We start from the raw sequence: 10,835 nt of genomic DNA on the forward strand, positions 1-10,835 counted from the left end.
AATTATTTAAACATAATACCACATTTCCATACTACTATATACTGCTTCCTGTTGCCAGTTGATATAATACAGCATTAACTTTAAGCTGTTGGCTAATCGAGCTGACTGACAGGAAATGAGAGCATCCGACAATTGAGTTGAATGAAATGCCATTATTTATTAGGAACAGCACTAATAGATTGTGTTGGTCTCCTGGGGGCAAGCACACAATACTGACATATTATCAGCTTAAAAAGAATACATGTCGAATGTGCAACTTCAACCTGGGCCGTTAGTCATGGCCTGGTCCCAGTTTTGGTGACTGGCGGCTGGTGTGAGATGGGTTTATCAGAGGATTTTAAATGAAAACAGATGCCTGGTGTGGCTGGAAACTGGTTGATAAAAGTGGTGAGAGTGAAACAATAAAAGTGGGGCAGTAAATTAAAAACAAGGAGTTGAAAGACCGTAAAGATTTTCCGTAGAGCCAAGGTAGACCACAGAGTCAGATGATGATTCTCTGTGGGTTTTTAACTGCAAGAGACCACTTCCATATTACATATATTTGACCCATCGTTTATGATGATGAGTGCGGCTTTATTTGATGTTGATTCAGAGTGTTAGGATTTGACATAATGCAGGGAAAGACGATGTGAGGGTGTAATAATGGGATATCTGTTAACAATAGATTTATTTAAGTGAAGGTACAGAGGTGTCAGATTTTTAAAAAATCAGTGATGGTTTTATTTGTTTAGAAGTTTTAGCCATATCTACCCATACACTAAACATAGAAGTTTTCTATCCATCCATCTTCATCCACTTATTCTGGGCCCGGTCATGGGGGCAGCAGGTCGAGCAAAGCACCCCAGAAGTCCCTCTCCCCAACAACGTTTTCTAGCTCCTCCAGGGGACACCAAGGTGTTCCCAGGCCAGATGAGATATGTAATCCCTCCAGTGTGTCCCTCCAGTGTGTTCTGGGTCTGCCCCGGGGCCTCCTACCAGTGGGACATGCCCAACACCTCCAGTGGGAGGCACCCAGGAGGCATCCCGACCAGATGTTGGAACCACCTCAACTGACACCTTTCGACGCAAAGGAGCAGCGGCTCTACTCCGAGCTCCCTCAGGATGTCCGAGCTCCTTACCCTTTCTCTAAGGCTGAGCCCAGACACCCCACGGAGTACATCTCACTTTGACCGCTTGTATCCATGATCTCATTCTTTCGGTCACTATCTTAGAGCTCTTGACCATAGGTGAGGGTTGGGACGTAGATGGACCAGTGGATTGAAAGCTTCGCAACTCGCCCGGTATGGGGACATCGCCCTCCGGAGCCAGCTCACCCTTGAGCACCTGGTGGCTGGGTCTTGGGCTATGGGGCCATCGCCCTGTGGGCCCACCCCCCGCAGGAACAGAAATCAGGGTTAGGTGCATTGTGTGTCGGGTGACAGGCAGATGCAGGGCCCTGGGCATGCTGATCTCTGGCTTTGGAAACAGCTTTGGGGAAAAATACACCCACTAAATATAATGTAAACAATGGAAGTTCCAAAATATTCAAAAAACTGGCTTTGCAAATGATTAATTATGCAGAAAATGCATTCTACAAGTCTGCTAGGCCTCAAGGATAGACACAAGATAGTTTGGTATGAAATAGTTTATAAAAATATGCTTTAATTTGTTCACAAGGAAACTCCACAGGGTAACTTTAAGAACTGTTGTACTTAGAGTGAGCTGTTGTTTTCACTGTTGCTCTGGAAGTACTTTGTCTGAAGGAGTTTTGCCTTGTCTGGAGTAAATGTGGCAAACTAGACAGAAGCAGTGTGAGAGTAGATGGCTTCATATCAGACATGAAAAAAAGATTGCTGTTTTCTGCTGACTGAAAATAAAAGAAAATGAACTTCCGTAAGTTAAAAAAAACAAAACACCACAATGTCAGAGTGAAGAACACTAGATATTTTCTGTTTTCAGTCTTCCAGGATTTTAAATCCTTGCTTTGTCATCCAAAAGGCCTCAGTGGGATATTAAAAATCTCCTTTCCAGTTGGAATGAACGTTGTGTGAGTCATGCTAGTGCCATGTAAGTAGACACAGCCATAACAAAGAAGGAGTGACGCTGTGAGATCGTCTGGTGTTATGCAGGTTGGAGCACCAGGCCTTTTGGTCTCAGTGGTGGGAAAGCACATTACACAATCACTACAGCATGCGAGGACGGTGACCTGTGCGATTGTTTCCCTCTCGTCTTATCTCTCTTTATGTCCCAGCTATGTCTCCATTGTCTCGTGCGATTGAGAGCATTTCAATGACAGGAATCTTGTTTTGTTGAATAGCACGGCCCGGTCGGACGCAGATGCCAAGACATTCCTGGAGGTGGTAGTCTTTCCTTTTGGCAGCCCGGCACCTCTGTCTCCAATACTCTAGCCTCCTTGTATTTTCTCTGTCTTCCCTCCTTTTCATGCCTTAGTCCTCCTCAAGGTGACTGTCAAAGAGAGAAAGAAAAGGAGCAAGAACGGGAGTTAGACATGTCTCTGTGAGTCATTGTGTTTTTGTTTGCCTACGTGCTCGGTGTCCGTGTATTGACTCCACAAAGAAAGGCGATCTGCTCGTTAATCCAGCCAGTACTACACTATTCATTGTATATACCGGCCTTGTTTTCCCTGCTGAATAAGCCACACCACTTCACAACACCTAATTACCATTCATTACATGTCAAGGCTACCGCACAGCTCCCTCAGTCTATCTCATCCAGTATCTCATATCTCTCTCGCATGTCATGTCTCCATTTGTCAGTAATTATGCGATGGTGGAGTGTTGCATGAAATCAGAGAATGAAGCGATAGCAGCCCTGAGCTTCTCTCCAGGCTTTCAGACTCTCCAACAGATGGCAGTGTGAATCGCTCTATCGGCACAGGCCAGCTCGGGATGACTGTGTGTGAATTAATGACATTCATAAAGTAAAGCAGATGCCTTGCCTCTTTTCTCTTGAATTTCTGCTTGAGGGAGAGTCAGAATCAGAAAAATATTTAGTATTTCAAGCTGTATGAAAGTGAAAAATCAGTGTGTTTTTTGTGTATACTCACTGAAACACATTATAATGATGCAGTTATGTGTTTCTCACTGTACACCCAGTGAAATATTCAGACCCAAGGCACTGAAGAGCTATATTCTGCATCCTTTATAAACATTTGGCATGCATCTCTGGAAACTTTTGCATCCTCAGCAGCATAAGAAATGAAGTTTAAACAATGCTTGGCTGCAGAATCTTTGCAGAGAGTCTCCAGTAAGGTTTAGAAAGCAAACACATGCCAAATCTGGATGTATGACGTAATGTGAGTCTGACATGTGCTGTTGTCTGGTCTTGTTTTTATACTTGATGCTTTTATTTCCCTTTGTGCTGCAGCTTTAGTGTCGAAGGGGAAAAAAAGTGCCCTGCAGGGATAATAAAGTTAATCTCATCTCTCCTGTTTCATCTTATCTTACCGTGAATTTGGTTTGACTTGGTGTAACTGATATAACTTAACTGAAGCACCAGAAATACACCGCACCAGCTGTTGCCATGATACATTTAGTTTACTTTGCAGAACAAACGGTGACAGTTAGGCTCATGGTGACTTTTACCCAGTGGTGTCACTTTGCTGTTTACTCATTTCAGCTCTTTATTACTTTTCCTGTATTACTGTCTACCCTACAGCGCTCTTTGGCTACAGTTAATGTCCTGACAGAAATGCTGTCCCTCATTACGCTCCTTGTTTATTTGTTCTTTGCTAGGTGACAGGCAGACTAGCACACTGTGTACACACTGTGTGCATGTTTGTTTGTCGGCTTGTATTTGTTGCAATGTACTAGATACTAGACAAACAGCCCCAGGGGAAGGCAGGAAGGTGGTCAGGAAGGGTGTTCCTGTGTGAACAGGAGCTGTGTGTCCTCCCCACTGTTGTCTCTGTACTTTATGTCTCCACCAATGACTGGAAGTACATGACATACAGTTCAAAGATACCGTAGATAATGCACCTGTGTTGCTTATTAAAGTTTTCTCTGTGAATTTAATTTTTAATTTCATTAAGGACAAATTATACAATGAATTGATTAATAGTAATAAAAAAAAGATTAATAACTACTGAATAAAATCATCAGTTGCATCCCTTTTTATTATGTATTTTTCTGGAGTCCAAGAGGGATTAGTCTTTCTTTAGTGAACAAAAACGTTCGATTTTATTTTTATTTTATTTTTTTCAGTGAGCTCAGAGAAAAGAAAGTGATCTCCCACATAAACTAACTTTTTATTTATAAATACTGTGTATGTCTAAATTGACTAAAGCGACTGTACTTAAAAGACACTTGTGGTCCGGTGCTTGTGACTGTGTCAGCCCTGCCTGTGACTGTCCCATGTGTTGTCTGTGGTCAGAGGGAGGGTCGTGGACAGCTGGAGCTTCACCTGTCACTGGATCACATGCGTTTATATGACACAGCAGTGGTGACACCCAACTCTGGCGTTTAAACACAACGCAGGATGAGCGAGATAACAAAACCCCCTTACCAATACAATACCCCTTCAGTAAATGCCAATTAAGAGAACCACATGTAAATTACACTAAAATTATGAAAGCAGCTCCACAAGTAAACCGTATTTAATTAAATACATACTAGCAGCATTTGTCAACTTTATAGACTGCATAAAATTTTCGAATTTCGCAAAAAAGGAAAAAAAAAAATGATCAAACAATAATTTGGCAGCTGTATCTCTGAGAGCCCCCTGGGGGAGGTAGGTAGGTAGGTAGGTAGGTAGGTAGGTGGGTGGATGGGTTGGGTTGGGTTGAGTTGGTTGGTTGATTGGTAGGTAGGTAGGTAGGTTAGTTGGTTAGAAAACAGGTAGGCTGGTGGGTTGGTTGGTTGGTTGGTTGGTTTGGTAGAGAGGTAGGTAGGTAGGTGGGTAAGTAGGTAGGTAGGGGGATGGTTGGGTTGGGTTGGATTGGTTGGTAGGTAGGTAGGTAGATTAGTTGGTTGGTTGGCAGGTAGGTAGGTAGGTTTTGTTGGTAGGTAGATAGGTCGATAGATAGTTAGGTCTGGGTTGGTTGGTTGGTTGGTTGGTTGGTTGGCAGGTAAATAGGTAGGTAGGTTTGGTTGATAGGTAGATAGGTCGATAGATAGATAAATGTCACACCCAGACAGTTGTCATGACGTGGAAATTACCTATAGTATTTTGTGTGTGTGTGTGTGTGTGTGTGTGTGTGTGTGCGCACCAGGCTGTAAACATGTTTTTTTTCTGCTGTAAAGTTTGCTTTTTCAACATGGGTGTCTGTGGGGATTAACTCACTCCTGGAGCCAGCCTCAAGTGGCCATTCAAGGAACTGCAGTTTTTGACTTTGCTTCATTTGTCAGCCTCGGAGGTTGCTGCTTAGTCAGTCTTAATTCCCATCTTATGCATCATTTTCAGCTTTCAGAGGTGCCAAAAAGTAGCTGCAAGAATTGCTTGAGCATCAGTAGTAAGCACAGCAACATTATGTAATGTGGCAAAAAGAAAAGTCTCACAAATTATGACAACACACAGTACAGTGTGTAAGAAAGTGTGTCAATAGGAACAGTGGTCACAAGTAGACTGTCACCAATGTCACCAACACTGACTGACTCGTAAAAGGATATTTGCATAACAGACCATAGAAACAGCAGCCTTAGAAATAACCCAACTCAACTCAGATTGTCTTTCTTTCTCTCTTACTTGGCCCACTCTCACCTGCTTTTGCTCTTTGTCATGTGCCACCACACCATCTCTTTAACTCACATCCAGTCTTGGAAACACATACAAGGAAATGTACACTTGCAACAGCTTCAGTCACCTTTGCATCTCTCACCCACATCCATCCCCAGAAGGCAAACACATATACACAATCATTGGCAATACATAAGTGGGGTGTGTTTTCAACACGCCTGTCTAATAATGTTTTTTTTCCTCTGTGGGTCCCCTGGGCCATTCCTTTCAGAAAACACAGCAGGAGGAACTCCTGATCCATTTTAAGCTCCAACGAGAATGTCGATAAGTCTGTAGATTACTGCCCAACATGTTTATGATAGCCTATTATTCTCTAAGCTTTATCCGGGCCCAGCGCGTGCTTCGTCTACTTAGCACAACTATTTAGGTCATGGTACAATCTCAGAGGAAAGCAGTGTGGATGGTGAAATATCAGGAAACCTCAGCAATAAGTGTCAGAATGAAGCAATTCTTGCTCCATTGTACTGTATATCTCTGACCAAATAGTTATGTTATAGCACAGTTCACATGTAAGTAGTCAAGCCAGTGTACTACACATGACCTTATACATGACCTCAAGTTCACTATGTGTGTTATCTTTAACTGTAGATGCGCACGACACCAAAACATACATTTTGTGGTTATGACATCTAGAAACTTGACTCATCTAAAAACCTGAAACAGAGATTTTTGCTCGCAGAAAAAGCGAAAGACATTTATTCGTCTGGAATCTAACTTTTGACAGACATTTTGACAGTGCTCCATTATTTATAACTTATGATTATTGGCATCCTGTGATGTGATTTCATACTTTTCCGCGACACAATCTGATTTATTCCTCCTATTATGGCTCATATTTCAACAACAATAATAGCTGCTAAATGTCCGGCTCTGCCATAAAAACGTCCGGGCCATCAGGCACACACACTAAAAGATGGGGAGAAACAGAGGCCGTACCCTTAAGCCTATGAAAATGCCATTGATGTTAACTATCTGACTGTGCCCTGCCAGAAATACCGCAGTTGTTTCGCTATCAGCATCTAGTAGAGACAGGAGTCTGAATCTGTCCGTTCTGCCCGGTGCGTGAGATGTTATGGCTCTTTGATGTGCTTTGCTGTTTAGGCTTTGATTTACAAAGCGCCATCTTTATCATTTTCCCCTGGTTTCTTGAAGCCGTTGGAGCCATCAGAGGATAGTGGTTTGTGTGTGTGCTGTGTAAGTACTTAAGGGGGGAAAATAAATAAGTTCAGAGGTAAAACTGAGGCCAAGGCTGTGAAGACAAGAAACCTCTTTGAAGTTCCACAAGTGTGCGCAGTCAGCCTGCGTGCCTACTTGTAAGCATGAACACGAGTGTGTCCTGGTGTGTACGTGTGCCGATGTCCTCTCTGTATTTGAATGTCACCAGCCAGTCTCTTATCTGTTTACCTGTATCACTCAGATGTGGCCTTTTATCTGCATTCACATCATGGTTAAGCCGGCTGCGCCCTGTCGGCGATGTCTCTGTTGGGCGACACACCTGTGTTTACAGTTGGAAAAGCATGTAAACAACAGCAGCCTGTATGTATGTGTGTGTGTGAGTGTCTGTACGCCCACTCCTGGATCATATGGCTCAACAGCTTTTGTAATGAGTGGCTTTAGCAGGTAGACGGCGACTGGCAGACTACCATGTCATTATACCCTGCACTGCTCTGTCATTGGCGTTGCTACGATATTAAAGGCAGATGGATACGAAACAAAAACTCGCTGACCTTCTTTGTTTGTTTCATAACACAGGTCTACACTGTATTTAAGTTCAGCGTGTTTATCCTGGAGGCATTCAGCTGACCTAACCTGTTTGTCTTCTGTCATTGTGTTAAATCCAGGTGCATAAGATGGATGAGAAAGTGGACTCGGTCCTGCGGATCCTGACGGAGCAGTTTCCACCGAAGCTGGAGCTGACGTCCAAGCCGTCCATCCGCAGGGTGACCATTCAGAAATGCATGGGTGCTAGCATCGACGAGGAGCTCTGATGTCGCAGCGATGGTCACGCCGGGTATGATGCTCTCATCACCAAAGGAGAATTAAAGGACCAGGAGTTCACATAAACAGCCTAGCCCCACCCATGGGGGGCTAGCCTGCAAATAAAAAGGGGACTCAGTCTTCCAAACCCCCTCCCTCTCTTCCATATCCACATTTTCTCATTGACTTTTTACCACTGAGAAGAGAACAACTTTTTGTCGACTTGCTCTGGGACATGAGGGCAAGAGCACCACGGAGCACGGTGTGGAAAGGAGGCTGACTGAACTCTTCCTTCTGATGATTGTTGGCCCTGCTTGGGTCTTTTTGTTGTTGTTGTTGTTTTTGTTGTTGTCTAAATGTAGCTTTCTCTTCTGCACCAGCATTGTGGGCTCTCAGTCTTCCCCCTGCAGAACACAGTCATTCAAGCAGTGACACGCTACATGAATTTATTTCACTACATTAGCCTCATAATCACACTACTCAGATAATGTTAATTTATGTGTGGCCTGTCACTGAGCTGCATTCCTCCACTCCAAATATTATTCCAAAGCTAACTAACCCAGTAATGAAGTCGTAATGCAATCAAAGCACTCGAGTTCCCCAAAGACACAGAGAAAAACTGAGAGTCCAGCCATGGCAGAGGCATTCCTCAAATCCTTCTGATTATCTTGGCACCATCCACACCCAGTACACAACAGGCTTATTTCCATAGCCACATATCCATCTAGCCTAACTGTACTTAGGCTGCGGCGGGTGTTTGTTAGTAGTGATCGAATAACATGGGGAGGGAAGGGCAGATTATCTGTTGACTTTGCCCTGCGTTTCGGGACCGGAAGGCTGGAGTAAAAGAAACGGGACTAAAGAAATGTATCAGGGGTGGGTGGCTAACATGGTGCTGATTTATAGCTACACTGATGCTAACGAAAATAGCTGAACTGGGCTGAAGTCTCTCACTTTGCTCCAAGATTTTCACGGAGAGATTTCATGCGTATATCAATCTCAAACACTTTTAGCAGCACCACTACTCACACCACCACCAGGACCACACTTAAAACCCTCTATTCCCCTCTTCAGGGGGCTCACACTGCTGTGTGCAATTTGAAATAAATTTGCCCCATTAAAGCTCTGATTATTTTTTCTCTCCGGAGCTAATTAAGTGCTGAATTCCTGGTAAGGGGAGATTACTCACTGTGAGTGACTAATGAAAAGAAACACTGGAAAATGTGCAGAATTTAAACAGTAAGCTATGAGGAGCAGGCGCACTAATTCTGTGTGAAAGCTTTGGAAATATCAGGCTACCACTGAGAGCGCACGTTTGAAATAAAAAAAGACAATGCTCTCACTTTGTTCCCATACACGTAGTATTTATCTGACAGGACGCCGGGGCATGTAGGAAGTAGAAAATAGAAAATAACTCAACTATGTAGCTACTGTATGAAAGGCCTCTCATAATTATAGCATGCACGTTCCTGAAGAGACGGATGCACACACACACACACACACACACATACACACACACACACAAAAGAGGGGTGAACAAGGGAAGGGGAAGGAGGAGAGGCCTTCTCTCTGCACTAGTATATATTTTCATATTTTTGCGGTGGTTAAAATAATAGCTATTATTTATCTTACATCAAATAAAGTGGTTGTATTTTAAAGGCACTCTAATTTTGTGACAGACCTTGATACATATCCGCCTGTATTCTCCTGTACAGTTTTATAAGAGTTGTAAATAGAAACATTGCCTTATCGTACTGTATTTATTATCATGTGGAAAGATCAACCTCGAACATATCTGCGAGATGGAGCGATGAGAAGCACAGAGGGTAAGGCTCCTGTTGTACAGACGGATGGAAATGATTGTAAATGATATTCACGCACACCCTCTGCACTGTAGCGCTGCTGTAAATAATAAAACTCCATTTCATTTATGCTCTGGCCTGCTCTCTTGGCTTGGGAGGAATTTGATTACCAGCTCATCTATTCCATAATTTGCTTTCGTTGGAGGGTGAAACCTGTCTTACAGTTTTTCGGGGCCGTTTGTTCAAATCTCGAGCCGAGCCGGGTCAAGGTAAACCATTGGCCGGAGTTTCCATCCAAATAAAATCTCAATTCCTCATTTCACTAAATTCCTTTCACACTGCAATCACCACGAAGGGGGAAGAGAAAGAAAAAATAACACGTTCACCGCACCTACTTTGAACTTCAATATTCCATAACCCATTGAGCGAGGCATGCAGAGGAAAAGGAGAATATGTCTCATATTACCACTCAATTATATCTGCCTTCAAAGGCCAAAAAATACTGGGGATGTCCCAAGATCAGCACGGTCCAGCGCCGAGAGAGAGAGAGAGAGAGAGAGGGAGAGGGAAGGAAGGAGGGAGGGTCGTCCCTGGGGGGAGGGGTGGACAGGCGGGGGAGTAAGAGAGAAAAGGAGGAGCGGCAGGAGGAGGACAGCAGGAGCATAAGTGAGCTGGAGAAGAGAGCAAAGCCATTTTCAATTAGCCAGAGAGACTGCATGGGCCGCAGGGCCGCGGTGCTCCGCTGCCTTTTGTCCTCCTCTGGTTTCTATCACTACTGGGGGATTTTGGCAGAGAGCAAGAGAGAGGGAGTAAAGAAGGAAAGAAAGAAAGAGAGACCCCATGGCTACCTCTGTCTGCAGAGGCCGCTCTGGGTCACCCCGTGTTCCTCTTTCATCTCAAGACGAGACAGAGAAGAGAGAGACTCCCACTTCAAAAGACAGTTTGATCTCAGAAGTACACGGGAGCACAACCTAAAAGAGGATCTGAGGAAGCAGTTAAAAGAGGAATATAAGGGACGCACTGTCACAGACGCTGGACAGTGAGATCTGGCGATCCCAGAGTCTGCGCAGAGGTGGAACTCATGCTAGGTCATGAAACGCTAGACTCTCTGAGCTTTGTCGATCGTCCATGTCGTCTTTGATCCTGCCACCTGAGCCACGCTCAGAATAGAACAGGACTTCATTATGCTACTGAAAACAGGGCAACACAGAAAACCTGTACAGTGGTGCTGATACATCTGACATGTAAAATAAAAAAAATATAATCAGCTGTAAAAATGATAACATACCTCAAAAGACATGGACTTTTAGTATTGTTTGTATT

The 10,835-nt window shown here is 43.8% G+C and overlaps 1 protein-coding gene across 1 annotated transcript in view; it reads left to right on the forward strand.

The window, feature by feature from the left end:
- Positions 1-9,641, forward strand: part of kcnq1.2 (potassium voltage-gated channel, KQT-like subfamily, member 1.2) — a 279,715-nt gene extending 270,074 nt beyond the window's left edge. The window contains exon 19 of the mRNA XM_033634460.2: positions 7,575-9,641. Coding sequence (XP_033490351.1) covers positions 7,575-7,721 — 147 coding nt within the window. The 3' untranslated portion in view covers positions 7,722-9,641. The remainder of the gene's footprint in view (positions 1-7,574) is intronic.
- Positions 9,642-10,835: the final 1,194 nt, after the last annotated feature.

The sequence above is a fragment of the Epinephelus lanceolatus genome, chromosome 5 (assembly GCF_041903045.1).
Source record: "Epinephelus lanceolatus isolate andai-2023 chromosome 5, ASM4190304v1, whole genome shotgun sequence".
Lineage (NCBI taxonomy): Eukaryota > Metazoa > Chordata > Actinopteri > Perciformes > Serranidae > Epinephelus > Epinephelus lanceolatus.